The following is a 21156-nucleotide window of genomic DNA, read 5'->3' as shown; positions in this document are numbered from 1 at the left end:
CTGCATCATCTTTCATGGCCATAAAAAGCAAGTAGTTATTTCACATGATCTCTAACCATGTAGTATTTGTAGGTGTGATTAAAGACATTGTCCCATCACATACCTGACTTCTCTGGGGTAAATGCCAGTTCTCATAAATCTCTGAGGGATAGCCATTGGCTCGCTTGTTCCAAGCAATATTGGTGCCACATTTCAATATAACAAAAAAATCCATACCATTCTGTCAAAGGGAAGAATTAAGGATTGCCCCAATTTCGGGCACCTGGGTGGCTCAGTCGGTTAAGCGTCCGACTCTTGATTTCAGCTCAGGTCATGATCTCAGGGTCCTGGGATCAAGCCCTGAGTCGGGCTCTGCTCTCAGTGGGGAGTCTACTTGGGGATTTTCTCTCTCTCTCCTTCTGCCCCGCCCCATTTGCATACACGTGCTCTCTCCCTCTCTCTCTCAAATAAATAAGTAAATAAATCTTTTTTAAAAAAGGATTGCTCACATTTAAAATCATGAAATGAAATTATAGTGGACAGAACAGAAAGGTTATTTGATTTAAAAAAAAAATTAGACTATCAGACTTTGAAACAACTGTAACTAGAGATGCCAGATAATATAACCAAGAGAACCTGAAACCCTTCGGGATACTATCAAAACATGTCTAGTCTGAACCTCTTTGGATTCGGGCAAACTTTTAGCAACCCATGAAAAATCAGTTTGGGGAGCAGGGAAGCTTGGAGTTATTCTAAAAAACTGCATTTTCCTGTACAGCTGACTTGAGGAAAGGAGAAGGGCTAGCCCAAATGAGGATCAAATGGAATTTGCGTAATTTAATTTGCCTGTGTCCTGGGAATGTCTTAGAAGTTTCAGTCAAAGTGCAAATTATTTAGCATGGTATGACTACATGTATATGAGAGTAATCAAAACAAAACCTAGACAGAAATGGGTTGAAGAGATCATTTGGCTGGCGGGAGGGCAAGGAATGGCGAGGCTGATTATGTCAGTAGATTATGCATATGCCTGAACAAATGCCAAAGCTCCAGAGCCATCTCCAGGTGGCCCAGCAGACTCCAGGAAAAATGCCAGTCTAGACGAGACACCACGTTGAAGGGGTGAATCTGTAGAAGGGGCCCTGGAACCTGTTGAGTCTCCTGCGTATCTCAATTGTATAGGTATTTAAGGACTAAATAGGGGGGTTAGTGTTTGTTTTCGAATCAGGAGCAGAATTTCTTTTTTTTTTTTTTTAAAGATTTTATTTATTTGACAGAGAGAGACACAGCGAGAGAGGGAACAGAAGCAGGGGGAGTGGGAGAAGGAGAAGCAGGCTTCCCGCCGAGCAGGGAGCCCGATGCGGGGCTCGATCCCAGGACCCCGGGATCATGACCTGAGCCGAAGGCAGACGCTTAACGACTGAGCCACCCAGGTGCCCCAGGAGCAGAATTTCTTTAACATCTTTAGTTTCCATACTCCCAACTTTGATGGACTATACATGAGCTTAGGGAGAATGGGGCTTTGTCATCTTCAGGATGCAGCAGACACAGTTTTGCATTGCCTCCCTGGCGTCAGGATACTGAAGTGCCCGCATCTGGTGCTCTGTCCTTCTATTACCCCCAGTTAGCAGAATTGGAATTTAGCCAAGAAAGTGCACATGCTGTAAAAGCTGAAGTGTAAACACTGTGGCTATTCCCTGATACCTCAACTTGCTCAGAGCTCAGAGAAGGAAAAGCAAAGCCCTAGGCCTGTCTGATTAGCAGTTTACGGATCCTCCCTGCAACCCCTCAGGAGATCCCATCAGACAGCAGCAGTCTTGGATACACTAAGGCAGGAAGGGGGTAGGTGACAAGCCTAAAGTCACAGAGCCCAGCCCTGTAATGGTTGGGGAGGAAAAGGGGCTTACTTTCTTCTGCGAGTATAGAGACTTTGCTTTCTTCTCTATGATAGTTTAAGTGGACATTGTCCATTGAGTGGGTGGCATATTGTGTTGTGTTTTGTTTTGTTTCTGTTTGTTTTGCCTTAGAAGTGCCCAGGGATCAGTTATTAGAAGCAAAAAGGTTGGGTTTTTTGTATTGTTCAGTTTTGATCATTGGTATAAGATCATCCAATCCAGCCAAAATCTATCAGACTCATTTGCTGTCTCTCTTTCCTCCTTAACTGATCCAGGAGACAAGGGTGCCACTGGCGATAGAACACCAGAATTATATAAAGCTTCCAACTGGATGCAAGAAGAATTTCAAACAGATGGAGGTGCCATTACGATGGCTCATGAACATGTGAGTCCAGGCTCTTTATAGCTTCCAGTTCTCACGTCCCACCTACCACCCCTTTTTTCTTCAGGCCAATAAGTGCACAGTGATCGGAGGTTCTGGATTCCTGGGACAGCACATGGTGGAGCAGTTGCTGGCAAGGGGCTACACTGTCAATGTATTTGATATGCGGCAAGCGTTTGACAATCCCCGGGTGCAGTTCTTTCTGGGAGACCTCTGCAGCCAACAGGTAACGGACCACCCAGCCTTGCCAGTTTTCCACAGGCCCCCCAAAAGGAAACTACCAGGCTTCCCCCGCTCAGAGGTCAGCCACATTGTTTCCAAAAAAAAATGTTTTTGAAAAATTTTAAAGTTACAGGAAAGAACTTAACCCACATTCGGTCAGTACAGCTCCACTCTGCCATGGTAGTGTGAAAGCAGCTGTGGTCCGCACATAAATGAATGGGTGTGGCCGTGTGCTAATAAAACTTCATTTACAAACAAAGTTGTCCACGGGCTATAGTGTGCCCACTACTGTTCTAGAGTAGTCAGTTGACCTTGGAATGACATGGGTCAGGGGCATGGACCCCCATACAGCTGAAAATCTGTGTACAACTTTTGACTCCCCAAAAAGTCCCCAATAGCCTAATGTCGACCAGAAACCTTACTGATAACATAAACAGTCAATTAACACACGTTTTGTATGTTGTATGTATTATATGCTATATTCTTAGAATAAAGTAAACTACAGAAAAGAAAATGTTATTAAGAAAACCATAAGGAATGGAATTTAAACAAAAACTTGAAAAAGAAAACCATAAGGAAAAGAAAATACATTCATGGTACTGTACGGTATTTATGTAAAAACCACATACAAGTGGACCCATGCAGTTTAAACCCATGTTGTTCAAGGGTCACCTGTATACCCAAGAGTGCAATTGCTGGGTTTCAGGTGTCTGTTTTCTTGAGATATGCTTCACATTCTGTAAATTTAACATTTTTAAAATATACAATTCACTGGTTGTTAGTATATTCCCAAAGTTATGTGACCATCACCTCTGTCTCATTCCAGAACATTTTTGTCATCCCCAGAAGAAAAGCCTAGGCCCATTAGCAGTTGTTCCGCTTTTCCTCTACTACCCTCCCAGCCATTGGCAACCCCTCATCTCCTGTCTCTCTGGATGTGCCTCTCTAAGTGGGATCATGCTGTGACTGGCTTCTTTCACTGAGCGTCATGTTTGCAAGCTTTACCTGTGTCATAAGGGTATTAACATTTTGAATTTCATTAGATGTTGCCAGATTGCTCAACAAAGTTGCTCTGTCAGTTTTCCATTCACACCGACGGCGGGGTTAGGATCGCCGCTGTTGTACGTCTTTGCCAGTACCTGATGTAGTTAGACTTTTCGGGATCGCCATTCTGAAGGTGGTGGAATGGTACCTTGGTGAGGCTTACAGTCATGTGCCCTCTGTCTTCAGGATGCCAGGCTCTGTGCTCTCTGTCGATCCTCTGTGAAGTTGCCTGGCGGTGACCTTTGTCCATTGTGTTTGGCTTACCTTGTTTTTCTTATGGATCTGTGATTCCTTTCTGTCTGGAATGCTGTATCACGGATAGCTTCCCTCAGCCTGTCAGTGGGTTCTTATTCTCAGCTTTGGCATCATTTGCTGTAGTTTTGTTACTTTGAATTTTAAGGACACTGCTTCCCACACTGCCCATGCAGGCTGTTTTCTCTCCGACACCGCCCAGGCCTCTGAGCCTGGAGATGGGGTAGAAGTCTTCCTTGTTGGTCATTGCCGCTTCGTCACTGCCCGAAGGTCCCTCTGCCTGTGCAGGGGATGCTGGCGGACTGTGTATACCCCGGTGCCCTTCCTTGTGACAGTCCTCCACAGGCACCTGCTCCCTTCCCTACCTTTTCCAGGTGGCTCCCTCTCATTTCTTAGTGATTTTCGTTCCTGGCCGAGGTCAGCCTTGTCATAATTGCTGATGAGTTCAGTATTCACACACATGACCCTGCCAGTACCCTCGCCTCCCCTCTCCTTGGCCTCCGCTCATTCACTCCTTTCTAGTTCAGGCCCTCTAATACCTGCACTGTACCAATTCTGAAACCACACCCAGACATCTGGCTCTTTGCCACTGCCCTTCACCCCGTTTGTGTCCTCACTGCCTTTGAGTCCACGACTGACTTGCTCTCTTGCATAACACTTACCCGCCTTGCCTCTTTCTTCTGGTCTCTATCAGCCCAGGTTCTCCAGAGAAACAACCGGTAAGGTGTGTGTGTATATGTAGATGGAGAGGAAGAGGGAAAGAGAGAGGGGGATAGAATGAGATTTAATGAAAGAAATTGGCTCATGTGATTGTGGGGCTGGCAAGACTGAAATTTGCAGGGCAGACCAGCAGGCTGGAGACTCAGGCAAGAGGTGATGCTGCAGTCCTGAGGCAGAATTTCTTCTTACAGAAACCTCATGGTTTCCTCTTAAGGCCTTTTGAGTGATTAGATGAAGCCCACCCAGAGTACGGAGGATGATCGCCTGTCCTTAAAGTCAGCTGATTACAGACACTAACCACAGCTATAAGATACCTTTACAGCAGTACCTACACCAGTGTTTGATGGAATAATGGGACTGGAGCCTCACCAAGGGACACATAAACTTGTGCATCAGGTTGTACTTCGTACGTATAACCCCAGCCCTGTTTAAATCTGATTCTTCCTCTTCCCTGGGAGCCTCTGGGCAGCTGAACGGGGCTGGAGAAGAAAATACAATGTTTTTGCCTCTTTCTTCATGACCACGGCCTTCAAGCTGGCCCCATGGTATCTCCTGGCACCATATCCTCAGACCTGCCTGGGACCACACCTGCGTTCTGCGGGTGCCTCATCCGTGCAAATGCTGCAGGTGCCACCCGGAACCCCCCTCTTCCTACTCAGTGCTTCCACTAGGGATGCTGGCCTTTTGCTCCTGCATCAGCCGTGGATCCTTCTCTACCCAGTCATAGCCAACAGCACACAGACATGTTGCAGGATCACCCATCTTAAGAAAGCAAAATGGCCTGATGGGAGAGGTCCCACTTCTCTGTGCCATCACAGGAGAGCTCAAAGAGCCATTGGCTCATGCCGCCTCTGATTGCTTCATTCCGTTGTCTCTTACAAGCACTCCAGCTAGGTTGTCACCAACAGCCCCTGTCACAACCACCAGGCACCCGGAGGCGACCAGATCCAGTGGCCAAGCTTAGGACACCCCCACTTGCCCATTTCTCCTCCTGCCATTCTGTCTCCTTATCTCTATAATTTCTAAATGTGGCAGGCTCCAGAGCTTATTGCTTGGATCTCTTTTCTTCTCTGAGCACACTCAATGTCCAATCAAATCCCCCCTTCCCCTGGCTCGCAGGCAAAATACAGTCTAGGGGCTGACAAGCTCCCAGCTCGAGATCTCCAGCCTGTAGTTCTGCGAGACTCATATCTGTCCAGCTGCCTGCTGGACATCGCTATTTGGGTACATGATAGACATTTTGGACTTGCCATACTCAAAATTCAGCTCCTAGTTCCCTGCTGCAAGTCCCCTCGCCCACTACAGCAAACCTACTAAAGTCCTGTCCGTCTCAATAAATGGCCCACTCGGTCCTTCCAATTGCTTTGGCCAGAAACATTAGATTCACCCTTGATTCCTTTCTCTTGTACCCTCCATCCCATTCATCAGCAGATTTTGTTGACTGCACTCTCAGAATAGATCCCCAATCCAGCAACTTCTCACTCCTTCATTTGTTACTGTGCTGGTCCAAGCCACCACCCTATTAATGCATGAATCGAATCATGATACCCCTCTGTTCAGAAGCCTCCAGTGGTCCAGTTCTGTTTAGAGCAAACGTATAGGCCCTTATCATCACCTCTGAGGCCCTGCATGACCTGCCCTCACTACCTCTCTGGCCTCACCCTCTCCTGTACTCCCTCATTGCGCTGCTCCAGGCACGCTGGCCTCTCTTTACTACTCCTCAAACCCACCAACTGAGTTTCTGCCTCAGGACCTTTGTCCTCACTGCTCTTTCTGCCAGGAATGCTCTTTGTGAACCACAGAGCTTGCTCCCTAAATTTGTTTAAGTCTCTGACCAACTTATGCTAAGCAACAAGCCTCCAGATCGCCTTTATTCTACCTGGGTTTCTGTATAACACTTTACTGACTGATGTACTCTGTATCTACTGGTTTCTCTGCCCACCGCCCCCATAGAAGGTAACCTCCATGAAGGCAGGGATATTGTCTCTTTTGATCACTGCTATGTCCCCCTCAAAGGAGATGAGGCTCCTTAGAAAACTTCAGCTTCTCTCCAGACTGCGCCCCCAGCTCTCGATTAACTCCCAAGATATTGTTGCTAGTATATATTTAGAGATTTTTAATTTTTTTTTTAGATTTTATTTATTTATTTGAGAGAGAGCGAGCGAGAGAAAGTGCGAGCTGGGTGAGGGGGGAGGGAGAAGCAGACTCTCCTCTGAGCAGGGAACCTGATGCGGGGCTGGATCGCGGGACTCCGGGATCATGACCTGAGCCAAAGGCAGACGCTTAACCGACTGAGCCACCCAGGTGCCCCAATTTACAGATATTTTTTAAACACAAACTTAAAGCAAGACCTGCCACCATGGTGTGTTGTTCTCAGGCACCGGCAGGGAGAAGGAGAGAGTTGCACTTAACCAGGGCCGGAGTTTGCCAGACCAACTTGATAAAGACAGACATGGGCGAGGCCAAGATTGCAATGATGGATCATGAAGTCCAGGCTAAGGAGGACATGAAGAGGGCAAAGGACGTTTAGAAATGGGTTTGTAAGTCACAACTTAGTTTTTGTGCCATATTCCTGAATTCATTCATCAGTACTTCTTGTTCCCCATTTCTTTCTTCCAGGTTCCTTCCTCTTCTTCCTGAAGCATTTCCTTTAGCATCCCTCACTGAATATCTGGGCACTAAACTTTCTGAGTCCTTGTATGCCTGAGGATGTCTTTATTTCACCGTCTCTCATAAATGCTGATTTGTTGGGAGGGGGGCGGAATTTTCGGCCCATAATTATTCTTCCTGACACTCAGTCTGATCATCATTCCTTTGAGGGTCAGCTGGGTTTCCCTCTCATGCCTTTTAGGATTTTCTTTTTTATCCTGTGTGTTTTGTAGAGAGTATGTCTAGGTCTGTGTTTTAGTTTTATATTTAAAACCTACTCAACACCTAGTGGACCTTTAAAATCTGAGCACTCATGCCTTTCCTCATTTCTGGAAAATTCTTCAAATATTGACTCTACCTCCATTCTCTTTCTGGAAGCCTTATTGGACATACAATAGAGTCTTTCATTATAATCTACATGTCTGTTAGTTTCTCCTTTGTGTGTTCTTTCACTTTCTGTCTTTGTAATATTTTATAGATTTCCTGTTTTATATCCACTCACGGACAGTCTAGTCTCACCTATACCCTCACCCCACCCTCAGATTATTTTGAAGCCAATCCTAGCACCATTTTCATTTTTTCTGTAAATATTTCAGTATTTGTCTCTAAAAGATAAGGAGCCTTTTTAAAGATTTATTTATTAATTTGAGAGAAAGAGAGCATGAGCAGGGGGAGAGGCAGAGGGAGAGGGAGAGAATCTCAAGCAGACTCCACGCTGAGCACGGAGCCCAGCGTGGAGCTTGATCTTATGACCCCGAGATTAGACCTGAGCCAAACCCAAGAGCCTGACGCTTAACCGACTGCGCCACCCAGGTGCCCCCCCCCCACCTTTTTTGGTAAGACTTAAAGGAGCCGTTTTAAAAACACAATTCCATGACTACACCTAAAACATACTGACAAGTCCTTAATTTCCAGCCTGTGTTCAAATATCCCTGAATGTCTAATAAGTATTTTTATGTAGATTTCTTTCCAAATAAGGAACCAAAAAGGTTAAGACGTTGAAGTTGATTGAACTAGTTAAGTCTCTTCTATAAGTTCCCCTTCACATTTTGTTTGTTGAATAACTGATGTTTATTTTAAACTGTATTCATTGTCCCATAGCATCTCCCATGGACTGGATTTTGCAGATTGCGTCCCCATGGTTTTGTTTGCTATGTCCCTCTCTCTAGTGTTTCCTGTAAGCTGGAGGACCTAGGGCTGCACTGTCCAGTAAAGCAGACTTAGAATAGAAAAAGGGAATATAGATAACTCATTAATGATTTTTCTATTGATTACATGTCGAAGTGATAATACTTTGGATAATCTTATATTAAAATACATTACAATTATTTTCATCTGTTTCTTTTTACTTTTTTGATGTGGGTTCTACTAAATTTAAAGTCATATCTGTGCCTTGTATTACTATATTTCTAATGGACTAAAAGCTGGATCTGACTCTGGTTCAGTAGTTTTCTCTGGGGCACCAATAGCAATCAGCATATCTAATGCTCAGATTTTGATTTCTAGACACCATTGCCCATAAAAGGAACCAGGGCTCCCATTCAGGACTCTGAGCAGGAGTAGTCCAAGTGAGCCTGAGACATTTTCTTAGGACAAAATAAAAAAGTGCTCAGGGGCACCTGGGTGACTCAGTCCGTTAAGCGTCTGACTCTTGATCTCAGCTCAGGTATTTCAAGCCCCACATTGGGCTCCATTCTGAGCATGGAGCCTACTTAAAAAAAAAAAGGGTTCAAAAACTAATGGGAACATGTCAAAAGGACACAGGAACCAACCTCAAGAACCCCCATGGCCAAATTTGGGATTTTTTTGAGCCTCACAAAAGACAATAGTAGTGGATTGTAATGCACTGAATAAAATAAGAATCCATGTAAATTAGTATAAAGGGGATCGTCTACATTACAGAGGAATGCCAGCTAATAAAAGTAAGAAGAATGCTGGAATTAGGATTTTACCATTTTGCAACCAGTATGTTAATAATGGTTCCAGACAAGAATCATCACTGAGTGTTCCAGATTCAAAGAGCCAGAAGAGATATAAGGACTAAATATAATATGATCTATGATTGGATCCTGGATCCAAATATAAAAATGCCTTTAAAGGACATTATTGGGACAGTGGGGGAAATTTGTATATAGACTGTTGGATAAGAGTGTCCTATCCTGTTACATTTCTTGTGTATGATCATTGTTTAGCAGTATTTAGGAGGATGTCTTTGTTGTTAGAAGATACGTAGTAAAGAGTTTAGAGGCAAAGTGGCGCATTGCCTGCGACTTACTCTCGAATGGTTTCAGAAAAAAAAAAATCATATGTCTGTGTATCTACACCAAGAAAATTATGGCAAAATATTAATAATCAGTGAATCTAGGCACATAATTCATGATTGCCTTTATTTTGTTTTGCCTAAGTTAATCTATTGATGATCATTCCTAGATCTTATTACTTAATGAACGTTTCGGAAAATGGTGACATGCTGTCATTCTCTCTTTGTTTCTTAATTCAGTTCTTTGCTTGGCCATTTCCCTGTACTCATTAGTTTACAGAACAAATTCTTATTCTTCCTGGTGATCAAATTGTCCCTTCTTTGGACAGTGAGAGCCTCTTCAAGTTGACTCTTGAGTCCTTTTAACAGGACCCCAGGAGTCTTGGCTAGCTTCCTTACTTTCTGATTTGACAAGGTGTTCCTGGCTCTTCTTGTCTATTTCCTGCCCCAGATCTGCAGTCAGCCATTGCTCCCAGGAGTTTTGGTTCCTTTTAGCAGTAAATTAAACACGTGTTTTTCATTCCCTTTCAGTTTGCTGTTCTATATCTATTTTCACAGAAAGGAATACTCCTGTGTATTGGCTATTTGCACTGTCTTTCATGGGGTGGAACTTTTTCAAATGATTCATAATTTGTATCTGTGAGCTCATTTTCCCAGGAGTTTTACCTGTATTGTCACACACCCCCACCCCCATGGTGTACAGTGGTACAGATATTGCTTTTGTCTGGATCCCACAGGTTTCTCATGCCCTAACCCAGTTTTTCCTGGGGACCCGTCAATGCGGAGGGGCAGTTGAAGGGACAACTTGGTTTCCGTCCTAGGTGCATCTGTATTGTTTGAATCTTTTACAGTGAGATGTATTTTCATGTTAATTATAGAATTATAAAAGGCCAAGACACCTACATACCACAGATTAGAGTGTGGGAATGTGAGGAGGCTGTTTACTTGTCTAAAGCGGGAGTGATTTTTTTTTTTTTATGTCTTTGTTTGCTTTTCCAGGATCTGTACCCAGCTCTGAAAGGTGTAAGCACAGTTTTCCACTGTGCATCACCCCCACCATCCAGTAACAACAAGGAACTCTTTTATAGAGTGAATTACATTGGCACCAAGAATGTCATTGAAACTTGCAAAGAGGCTGGAGTTCAGGTAAGGGGAAAGCTGGAGTGAGTGCTCTCGGGAGCATGTCATGGCCCTTTCTAAGTGTGTGGGAGCCAGGATTTTTCTCATTCTCTTCCTGGGCCTAGCCAGGCTTGCTTCTTAAAGTGTTGTGAAGATCCTAGAAACTGAGTCCTATTTGCTGCTGGGCCAATTTGAGCTGCATCGCAATAGACCATTTGAGGACCCTAAGGCTTATTAGTCTTTGGTTAAAGAGCCATAAAATGTCGATGTTGCTTATATTTTTTTATTGTGGTTAAATAAATGTCATACAATTTACCATTTTAACCATTTTCTTAAAGATTTTATTTGTTTATGACAGAGAGAGAGCAGGAGAGCACAGGCAGGGGGAGTGGGAGAGGGAGAGGGAGATGAAGGCTCCCCGCCGAGCAGGGAGCCCAATGCGGGGCTCGATCCCAGGACCCTGGGATCATGACCTGAGCTGAAGGCAGTCACTTAACGACTGAGCCACCCAGGCGCCCCTTAACTGTTTTTTAATTTACAGTTCAGTGGCATCGAGTACATTCATGTTGCTGTGCAAACATCCCCACCAGCCACCTCCTGAACTTTCATCTTCCCAGACTGAAACTCTATCCCCATTAAGCACCAGCTCCGCACCCCCTCCTCTCCAAGCCCCTGGCACCCACCATCCTACGTTCTGTTTCCATGAATCTAGAGACATCAAAGAAGTGGACTTATATGGTATCTGTACTTTTATGTCTAACTTCTTTCACTCAGCATAATGTCTTCTAGGTTCATCCATGTTGTAGCATGTGTCTGAATTTCCTTTTTTACCACTGAATAACATTTCATCCTGTGGACAGACCATATTTTGTTTAGCCACTCATCCGTCAATGGACACTTGGGTTGTTTCCACTTCTGAAAAAGTGTTGTGAATCATGCTGTTAGGAACATAGGCACATAAATATCTGCTCCAGTCTCTGCTTTCAGTTCTTTTGGGTAAATACCCGGAAATGGAATTACTGGATCATACAGTAATCCTATGTTTAACCTTTCAAGGAACTGCCATACTATTTTCTAGACCTTGCCTCTATTTTCAGACTATTTACTTTTCACCAATGGAAACCTGTTATAGCTCAGACCTGAGGGGATATAAATTTCCACATATGCTTTGTTGTAAATGCTGGTTCTCAGGATCACCCTTATGGGGCACTCGGCATCATCAGCTGGCCCAGCAAGAACAAGTGGGGAAGGAGCTCTTCAGGGCTCAGTGCCCTGGAAAGGATGGATCATGGTCAAAACCACCCCTTTATGCCTTGCAAATGACAAGACACTCTGCCCTGCAGTTGTCACCCGATTTGCTCCTCAGTAGGTAACCAGGAACTACTCATGTCACTTAACCGGTGAGGAAACAGATTTGGAAGGCTAAGAGATGTCTCTTTGCTAGTAAATGAAAGAGGTGGGACTCAAATCAGACACTCTGATGCCAAATCCCAGACTCCTTAGTCTATACCATGCTTGTATACCTAGAGCTCAGTGAATTTCACTGCTGCTCTTTTTTAAATGGAATAACCTAGTTATCCAGAAAAGATTCAAGAATGACATAGCACCCATGTAATCATCACACTGTTTAAGTAACAGTAGCAGTTACTTAAGTAACAGTTCTGTGTGTATCCATATTCTCCATGCCTTTGCTGCCCTTCCCCACCACCCCATGGGGAACCAGTGTTCTGAATTCGGGTTTATCATTGCTATATGCTCCACGTACAGCCAATATAAGTTATCAGTTTGCATGTTAAAAACTTTATAGAAATGATATATTCAATATATCTTCCTGCAACTTGCTTTTTTTCCCCCTAACGTTATGTTTTTGAGATTCATCCATCTCGTGCTCCCTCTATCCATCCCTCCCTCTCTTTCTTGAATAAAAAAAAAAAGAAAATGGCTTTTCATGTTGTATTTAGGAAACATTTCATAACAGTGACCTCAAAAGATTGTTTAATGTGGGGTTTTTCCCCAAAGGTTCAAAGTGTTACTTTGCACATTTAAATCTTTAATCCACCAGGACTTTATGTTTGTATATGGTCTGAGGTAGCAATTGAATTTTTGTTGTTCAGTACCATTTATTCTGTGATCCATCCTTTCCCCTCTGTTCAGTGCCCCATCCAGCACATGTCAGGTGTTGGTGCCTTGCACGGGTCTGTTGCCAGCTCTCTCTTCCGCTCCAGCGGCCTCGGCCTGTGCCCATGCCACTGTGCTCTGCCTTCACTAAGCAAGCCGTACAATGAATCTCAGTAACTGCTAGGACAAGTCACCCCCCCCAACCATGTTCTTCAGAATCTGCTTGGCTATTCTTAGCCCTTTGCTTATCCATCTAAATCTTAGAATCAGCTTGTCGAGTTCCTGTTGGAATTGTTACTGTGATTGCATCAAATTTAAAGGCAATTAGGGAGAGCATGGATACCTTGCCAATATTGAGTCTTTGTATCCATAGACACATAATCTCTTTCTCTCTCTTTCAGTACTTTTACCCTTTACTTTAGAAAGGTTTTTCACATCTTGTTGTTTATCCCTATGTACCTAGTTTTTGGTTATTGAAATAATATCTTTCATATTACATTTTTAATTGCTAATGCATAGAAACACAGTTGGTTTTTGTATATTGATTTTGTACTCACCAGTTCCACTGAACTCTAACTGTAAAATTTTCTGTATGTTCATAGTGTTTTCTATGTAGACTTTTCCAGCATCTGTGAATGGTGATAGTTTTGTTTCTTCTTCTTTTTTTTAACTCTTTTTTTTTAAAGATTTTATTTATTTATTCGTGAGACTCAGAGTGGGAGAGAGAGAGAGAGAAGCAGAGGGAGAAGCAGGCTCCCAAGGAGCAGGGAGCCCGATGCAGGACTCGATCCCAGGACCCTGGGATCATGACCTGAGCCGAAGGCAGACGCTTAACCATCTGAGCCACCCAGGCGCCCAGTTTTGTTTCTTCTTTTTAAAGTATTCCTTGTTTGTCTTAACCCACCACACCTGCTAGGACTTCCAGTACAATGTTGAATAAAAGTGGTAAACTGTGATTCGAGCTAATGGTGTTCAGTGTTGGATGTGCTGCCCTTAACCAGAGGGCTGGAAGCTGGGACCCTTGTAAGAAAGCATTTCCTTTCAAATAGCATTTCTCAAGTGGGCGTGTGTACATGTGCTGACATGCCAGGGTTGGTCTCAGAATCACGACGCATCTCTTTCAGACAGATACCTCCCTCAGAGTTTGTGGGCTGTCCTTCTCCCTTGGGGAATCATTCCCATACTTAGATACCACAAATAATGGAAGTCTGTTCCATCTCTCAGTAGTGATAGGAGAGAAAAAAGGTGAAATCCACTGTCTTAGAATGTAATAGAATGTGTCTCGAATCCACGTAGCTAAAGAAGATGGTGATCTTTGAATTATTTTAAGAAGGCCTGAAAAGCAAAGCATTGCAATACATCATTTATATGGTGGCTTGCATGAGGGTTGCGAACAGGTGCCATTTGATTTTCTTTCATGTATGACCATCAGCTTGTTTAAGTAATGATCATTTCTTACTTGTATTTTTTTAATCTTCCTTTCTCCTCTGCCAGAAACTCATTTTAACCAGCAGTGCCAGTGTCATCTTTGAGGGTGTCAACATCAAGAATGGAACCGAAGACCTCCCTTATGCTGTGAAACCCATTGACTATTACACGGAGACAAAAATCTTACAGGAGAGAGTATGTACCTGAGAACTGGTTGAGTGACAAGCAAGTTCCATGAACATCTGAATGGCTTAGATTTTTAAGAAAAATATTTATGAAGTTAGTGTTCTCAGGCCTGCATACCTAACTTGGGAAGTAAAATTTGTGGCTGAAATTCAGTTTAAAAATAATGACAATAGCTTAATGTGACCATACACTGCTCAGAGTATTGTACAGGAACTACCTCGTTTAAACTTCACAAGGACCCCATAAGGTGGATACTATTATCATCATCAGGTTATAGATGAGGACAGTTGATGCACAGAGATTCAGTTTCGTCCTGAGGTCATGCAAGTAGTAGGTGGCTGAACCCACACAGTTTAGCTCCAGAGCCTGCACTCAACCTCTAGGCCACGCGAGGTTACTCAGTTGCCGTAGAAATCAGAGGCAATTGATGATGATCCCAAGCACACAGGCAGAACTTGGGCTTAACACACAAGTGTTTTCATTTGAACACGCCTTCCTAGTGGCACTCTTGCCCCCCCTCCCTGATTTAAATTAAACGATGAAAGGATCTTGCTTTATTTCAAGGAAAAGTACTTGGTAAGGTACTGGTTTCCACTTGGCAAGCCAACTTTGCCAGGTAGCACCTGGTTTTAACAGCAGTCTGCGTTGAGTAACGAGCACTAAGCCTTTGGACTCCAGGGCTCCAGGGACCCTGACAGCAGCTAGCTCCAGGACTAACGTCCAAGGAGAATATTACCATAAGGACATACTCACTTGAAGGCCATGGATGCTCGTTGACCACAGATAGCTTGCCTTGGCTGGGGAAGCTGTGAGTACCTCTCCCAGGTGTTTGCAGCTTGTCACACCCACTGAGGTTGCATTTCGCAGCCAGCGCATATCAAACTAGAGCTTAGGACTGAATTGGCGTGAATTCCACTGAGCTGCCTGAGAGCCAGCTGCCTCCCCTCCATTTGCTATCACTCCAGGTCAGAAAGTTCCAGGAGAACTCGTCTGCAAGAAGACACAAGGGCCTACCCAATCCAGGGGTGGAAGCCGGGCCTTTTGTAAGCTGGAGTCCTGTCTCCAAGTTCTGCCACCCTGCTCCTTGGAGCACAGAGAGCTTCACAGAGCTGCCACCTGCTAGGACTTAACCCAAGAAGCACTGAGGCTTTTGCTGGGCCCTGTGTACTCTCATCCAAGGCACTGACATTCCCACCTCCTGTGCTCAGGAGCTGCAGGTGACAGCCATGGCTCAGACACAGAACACATCTGAAGACTTGACCTATTTCTCCCAGACCCTTTACCTTCTCAGTCCCTTCTTCCTGGCCCACTTGGGTTCATCAGAGTCCCTTCCTAGGAGGTGGTACTCAGAACTGAGCAGAACAGCTCAGGACTGGTGGAAACAAGCCTGTGGAACTTAAGGCAGGAGAGGCAGGAGACTCATGACTGACTCATTACCTGGAACCCTCAGATCTTCCCCTGGCTGCATTTGTGCAGTTCAGTCTTGGAACCCAAACCCAGGCCTTTCTCTTTGATCATATTGTTGTTGTTGTTTTAAGTAGGCTCCGTGCCCAATGTGGGGCTTGAACTCACAACCTTGAGATGGAGAGTCACATGCTCCACCGACTGAGCCAGCCAGGAGCCCCTGATCATACTGGTTTTGACCCAGCTGTGTCTCCTGTGTTTTCAAATTTGGGTGGTATGGGTGGATGGGCTAGAGAAGTAGCCCCAAATTATACCAGAGCAGAAGTCAGATACTCTGTGTCCCCCATAAGTGGTGCTGCTGACATGCCCCTTCTGCTCTTTTACAGGCAGTCCTGGGTGCCAATGATCCTGAGGGGAATTTCTTAACCATGGCCATTCGCCCTCATGGCATTTTCGGCCCAAGGGACCCCCAGTTGGTCCCCATCCTCATTGAGGCAGCCAGGAAAGGCAAGATGAAGTTCGTGATTGGGTAAGTTGGCCCACAGTTGGTCTTCTCCCTGACCCCTGACAAGGATCAGTCTTGCTTGGTTAGCTCTTTTCTAATGCCGCCTTCTCTGCTGCCCTCTGTGTTGGTTTCCTGGGGCTGCCCCAACAAATAACCACAAACCGAGGGGCTTAAAACAACAGAGATTAATTCTTTCTCAGTTCTGGAGGCGAGAAGTCTGGAATCAAGGTGTTGCCAGCGGGGGTTCCTTCTGGAAGCTGAGGGAGAATCTGTTCCAGGCCTTTGTCCCAGCTTCTGGTGGTGGCCAGCAGTCTTTGGTGTTCCTTGGCTTGTAGACAAGTCACTCTAATCCCTGCCTCCACCCTCACGTGAGCGTCTTTTCTGTGTATCTGCATCCAAATTTCCCTCTTATAAAGATACCAGCCATTGGATTTAGGGCCTACTCTACCCCAGTATGACCTCATCTTAGCTTGGTTACATCTTCAAAGACCCTATTTCCAAATGAGGTTACATCCAAAAGTTCCAGGGAGACATGAATTTAGGTAGGACACTGTTCAACTTAGGATACCATCACGTAGCCTGGGAAAATATTTGTGTCCCTTTTTGAAAATTGAGGAAACAGGCTCGGAGAGAGGGGGAAGACTGGCACAGGGTCAAGGGCCAGGCCAACTTGGATCTAGGAAGGCCGGTAGAGGTGTTCACATTCCTTCTCAAGGAAAGTGCAGGTGGCGAGGCCTTTGTGGGTGGTGACAGCATGTGGCTGTTTCCCCAGTACACCTTTGCTTCCTTCCTTTTTTTTTTTTTCCATTGCCACCTTGCCTCCCTGCTGCCCTGTCTTCTTGCTTTGAGGGATTAGAAAGAGATGGTAGAAAGGCGTAGAGGCCAAAGCGAGCTCTTAGCCCTGAGTGTGGGCCATGCCAGGATGGGGCAGGCAGGGCACTGGGCTTTCAGACTCCTTGCTCGGCCCTTACATGTCCCACTGCCTCTGAGGGCCCCAGGTATCCTGGCCCCTTAACATCTTTAACAGTGGAACCATGCCCCGTACGCCCACAGAAATGGGGAGAACTTGGTGGACTTCACCTTTGTGGAGAACGTGGTGCATGGACACATCCTGGCTGCAGAGCACCTCTCCCAAGATGCGGCCGTGAGTGGGAAGGTAAGGCACCTCCTCCTCCTGCCCCATGCACGTTTGCCTGTCTTTGAACTGCATGTCCCTGTGATTGGATTCATTGGCAAATTGCCTTCATGATCCTGGGTCCTGGCTGATCTGTTTTCGGATCCCATTGGTCCGAGGTTGATCCCCTGTGGTAGGGAGTGTGGTGACATTGCAGTGCCACATCCCTCGGGACCGCCCAAATCCAGAGCCAATGAGCTGGGATTGACCGAGCATTCAGGACCTGGTTCTCCATGTAACGGGACCTGGGTACCCATTGTGGACGTGACTGCTCCCAGCAGGGTCCCATGTACATTCAGTGGGGTGCTTGCTACTCATCTTCCCTCCCAGTCATTCTGGAAGTGTCTTCATTTCTCTCCCATTGCCCACCCTTGCTCGTGCCTCTCACCCCTCCGGAGGGGTGGATGTATCTCAGTCTCTTGGCATCTGGCACCTGGTGGGCAGGATGGACATGTCAGGGAGGTGAGCTCTCATGCAGAGAGGGGAGAGCACATTAGGGCCCCCCTCACCCTCTCCTCCCATTCACAGGGCCCCCCTCTTCCTTGTTTCTCACTACTCCCTTTGGAACCCCCTCTTTGGATCTCGTTTTTCTCCTGGACCTCTGCTGTTTTCCCACTCCTGTAACACTGAGGGTGGTGGAGGTTGGGTGGGTGTATGGCTTTTGTTTTAGACCAAATACAGCACATTTGAGAAATGGCATGTGACCTGTTGTTGCATATGAAGATAAGGAGTTTTACCATGATTAACATAAATTAAATTAACAAACATACCTTCCTGAGTGTAATCTAAGCTTCACCTAAAAATCCTGGCCCATAGGTAAAACTTACCTCCCCTGTCTGTACCTTAAGTCGGCCCAAATCAAAAAAGCATCTCTGCCACTGGCTGACATTTGCAGATTGGAGATGCTGGGTGGGCAGGCCGGCAGAGGCCGCTGGCTTCCCAAAATATTGGTCCCCGGCTGAGCCAACAGCTTATGCCTGAGCTCCAAGTTCCAAGTGTGGCCTGCCAGCTGGGGAGCATTTTCTAACTTCTTGTTCTCTCTCCAGGCATTTCACATCACCAATGACGAACCCATCCCCTTCTGGACATTCCTGTCCCGCATCCTGACAGGCCTCAACTACGAGGCCCCCAAGTACCACATCCCCTACTGGGTGGCCTACTACCTGGCCCTCCTGCTGTCCCTCCTGGTGCTGGTGGTCAGTCCTGTCATCCAGCTCCAACCCACTTTCACACCGATGCGTGTTGCCCTGGCTGGCACATTCCACTATTACAGCTGTGAGAGAGCCCAAAAGGTCCTGGGCTACCGGCCACTGGTCACCATGGATGACGCTATAGAAAGGACCGTGCGGAGTTTTTATTACCTGCGGAAAGTCAAGTGATGCAGCCCGGAGACTGGGCCCTCACAGTGCCTTCCCCGGCTACTAACTCTCCCCTGTGGACCAACAAACTAACCTCCTTCAAGTGACTTTCTTCTGAGCTTAGGTAGGTCTCCTCCTGCCAGTTAGATGAGAGCACACCAAGCTGTTCCATGACCACAAGGGTGGAGGAAATGGGAGGCATTTCTCCCATTTGTCGGATTGGATTTGAATTTCTTAAAGCAGGCAGCTTCATATTCTACTGTTTTGTGTTCTCCTCTCCCTCTCCCCTACCCCTCCCACCCCCACCCCTCCTCTCTCCCGGGTTACTTATCATTCCAGCATCCTTCTACATAATCAAGGAAGCTGTAGGGAAAAAACAATCCATTTGCTAATGGATGATGGGAAACTAGATTTACTTCCATGCAAACCAGTACTAGAGTAGAAGCCACAGGCTGTTCAAGGAGCCACATATTACACATATCCTAGGAGAAAAGCAGAAGTTTTAAACACATGGTGAAATCTCAAACAGATGCAGAATTTAAAGCAAAAACTTTTTAAAAGCTTAAATAATTATTACCCCTCTCCCCATCAGTCTCTAGAGGGAAAAGACTGCTGGTTGGTCACCTCCATATATGCTTCCATGTTCTCTCTCCGGTACAGCTGGTGTGCCTGCCTGCATTGTTTTTTCATAAAACATTCTTTCATGGACATGTCTCTCTCTCTCTCTCTCTCTCTCTTTTTTTTTTTTAAGAGTTTATCCATGTATTGGCCAGAGAACGCGTGTGTGTGAGAGAGAGAGAGAGAGAGAGAGCACAAGCAGGGAGAGTGGCAGACAGAGGGAGAAGCAGGCTCCCCGCTGAGCAGGGAGCCCGATGCAGGGCTCCATCCCGGGACCCTGGGACCATGACCCGAGCCGAAGGCAGACACTTAACCGACTGAGCCACCCAGGTGTCCTGACATGTCTCTCTTTATCAGCGGAGCCCCATTGTCCTTTTTAGTTACAAGGTGGTAGTGTGCCCCAGTGGCCTGCCATTTCAGCTGTGTAGCTCTTCTAACATGGGACATGGAGCTGGTTGACAGTAAGCCATTGAAAAGGTCAAAGAGAAGAGCATTCTTTATCTGCTTGGAGTTTGGGCAGAAACTCCGTGAGATTATGCAGAAAGGACTATTTCTCTGCAGCTCACGCTCATAGAACCCCACAGGCCAGTTTCCAAAAGGCAAAGCACATAGGATTCAGTGTTCTCTGTTTTCTGGTGATGTTCTGCTTACAGAACCTGATTTCTTCCCAGACTAATCAAAATGTAATGTTAAAGACTTCTGTTTTCTTCTCTGCCTTTGTCCAGGGGTGGAGAGGCAGCCGGGGACACTGGAATAAAGTGAAGATATTGTACATGCCATGAGGTTTGTGTGATAGGAACACCACACCCACCTGAGGGGAGACTGTGCTATGTTGATGGGGCAAGGGAGCACAAGCAGAAGACAAGGTCTTTGCCCTTAAGGTACTTAGAATAGAGGAGCTCAAGATACGTTCACAAGCCCCTGTAATACCAGACAAAAAATGATGCACCGGTGACAAGGTGGTGTAAGTTCAAGGAGGGGAGACATGGCTTCCAGGCAAGACCATCAAAGAGGCTTCCAGTGAGGAGGTAACAGCACTGAATTGGACTTGAAGAATGAATAGTCAGTAGGTACAGGCCCGTAGGTGCCACTTCAGGCTGAAAGGTCGGGTTCAGAGTCAGTGGCTTTTTATAATCTCATTAGCAGTGTGTTGTCTTTCTTGGGTTCAGTGAAGTACAGGAGTGACCAGCATGGCTTGGGGTTGGGGGCGTGGAGTAGTGGGAAGTTGGGTTGGCTGAAGAGGTAAGCAGGGCTGAGGATGCCAAGCCAAGAGAGCTAAACTCTCTCCTATGGGCATGGGAAACCACTGACAGTTTACGCAGTGGAGGGCAAAAATCAAGAAACTTATGTCGCCACGCTGGGCGGAGCCTGGGAGATCAGATAGGAAGTGGCAAAGGTCTGGGCAATGATGCAGCCATGGAAATACAAATGAAGCTTTAGCTGAAGCACCTGGAAAGACCTCAGAGCTTGCAGCTTGATTTCCTATGAGAAGTGGGAGGGAGGAGGAGGCCAGGGCGTAGGACTGATAGACTCTGCTTTCAGAACTGCTAGGAGGAGACTCTCATGCCCTAAAGAGTGAGGCTGGCAGACCAAAGTGCCCTCAGCTTTGTCCTTCCAGCTCTCTTGGGAAAATGCTAGCAGCTGCCTCTACAAAAGATGTCCCTCATCGAACTCCAGACTGTCCAACCTATTCGTATCTTCTACTTCCTCAGAGAAGCGCTTGTCTGCTCACTTGTTTTATTCACCCATTCTTTCTACATGTTTGTTGGGCACTGCCTGGGCTTCAGTGGTGAATAAAACAGGCACAGCCTAGAGCTGATATTGCAGTGGAAACACCCTCCCTACC

General features: G+C 45.9%; 1 protein-coding gene across 2 annotated transcripts in view; it reads left to right on the top strand.

Moving 5' to 3' along the window:
* The window catches only part of NSDHL (NAD(P) dependent 3-beta-hydroxysteroid dehydrogenase NSDHL), a 30794-nt gene extending 10707 nt beyond the window's left edge, over positions 1-20087 (top strand). For both annotated transcript variants that reach the window (XM_028091983.2, XM_028091984.2), the window contains exons 4-9: positions 2321-2479; positions 10400-10546; positions 14132-14260; positions 16042-16184; positions 17214-17316; positions 18381-20087. In XM_028091983.2, coding sequence (XP_027947784.1) covers positions 2321-2479; positions 10400-10546; positions 14132-14260; positions 16042-16184; positions 17214-17316; positions 18381-18713 — 1014 coding nt within the window. In that variant the 3' untranslated portion in view covers positions 18714-20087. The remainder of the gene's footprint in view (positions 1-2320; positions 2480-10399; positions 10547-14131; positions 14261-16041; positions 16185-17213; positions 17317-18380) is intronic.
* Positions 20088-21156: the final 1069 nt, after the last annotated feature.

Source organism: Eumetopias jubatus, unplaced genomic scaffold, assembly GCF_037043125.1.
Source record: "Eumetopias jubatus isolate StellerSeaLion01/CBP00866 unplaced genomic scaffold, mEumJub1_p1.0 scaffold_11, whole genome shotgun sequence".
In the NCBI taxonomy this organism is placed as follows: domain Eukaryota; kingdom Metazoa; phylum Chordata; class Mammalia; order Carnivora; family Otariidae; genus Eumetopias; species Eumetopias jubatus.
This window is presented reverse-complemented; position numbering and strand designations above follow the sequence as displayed.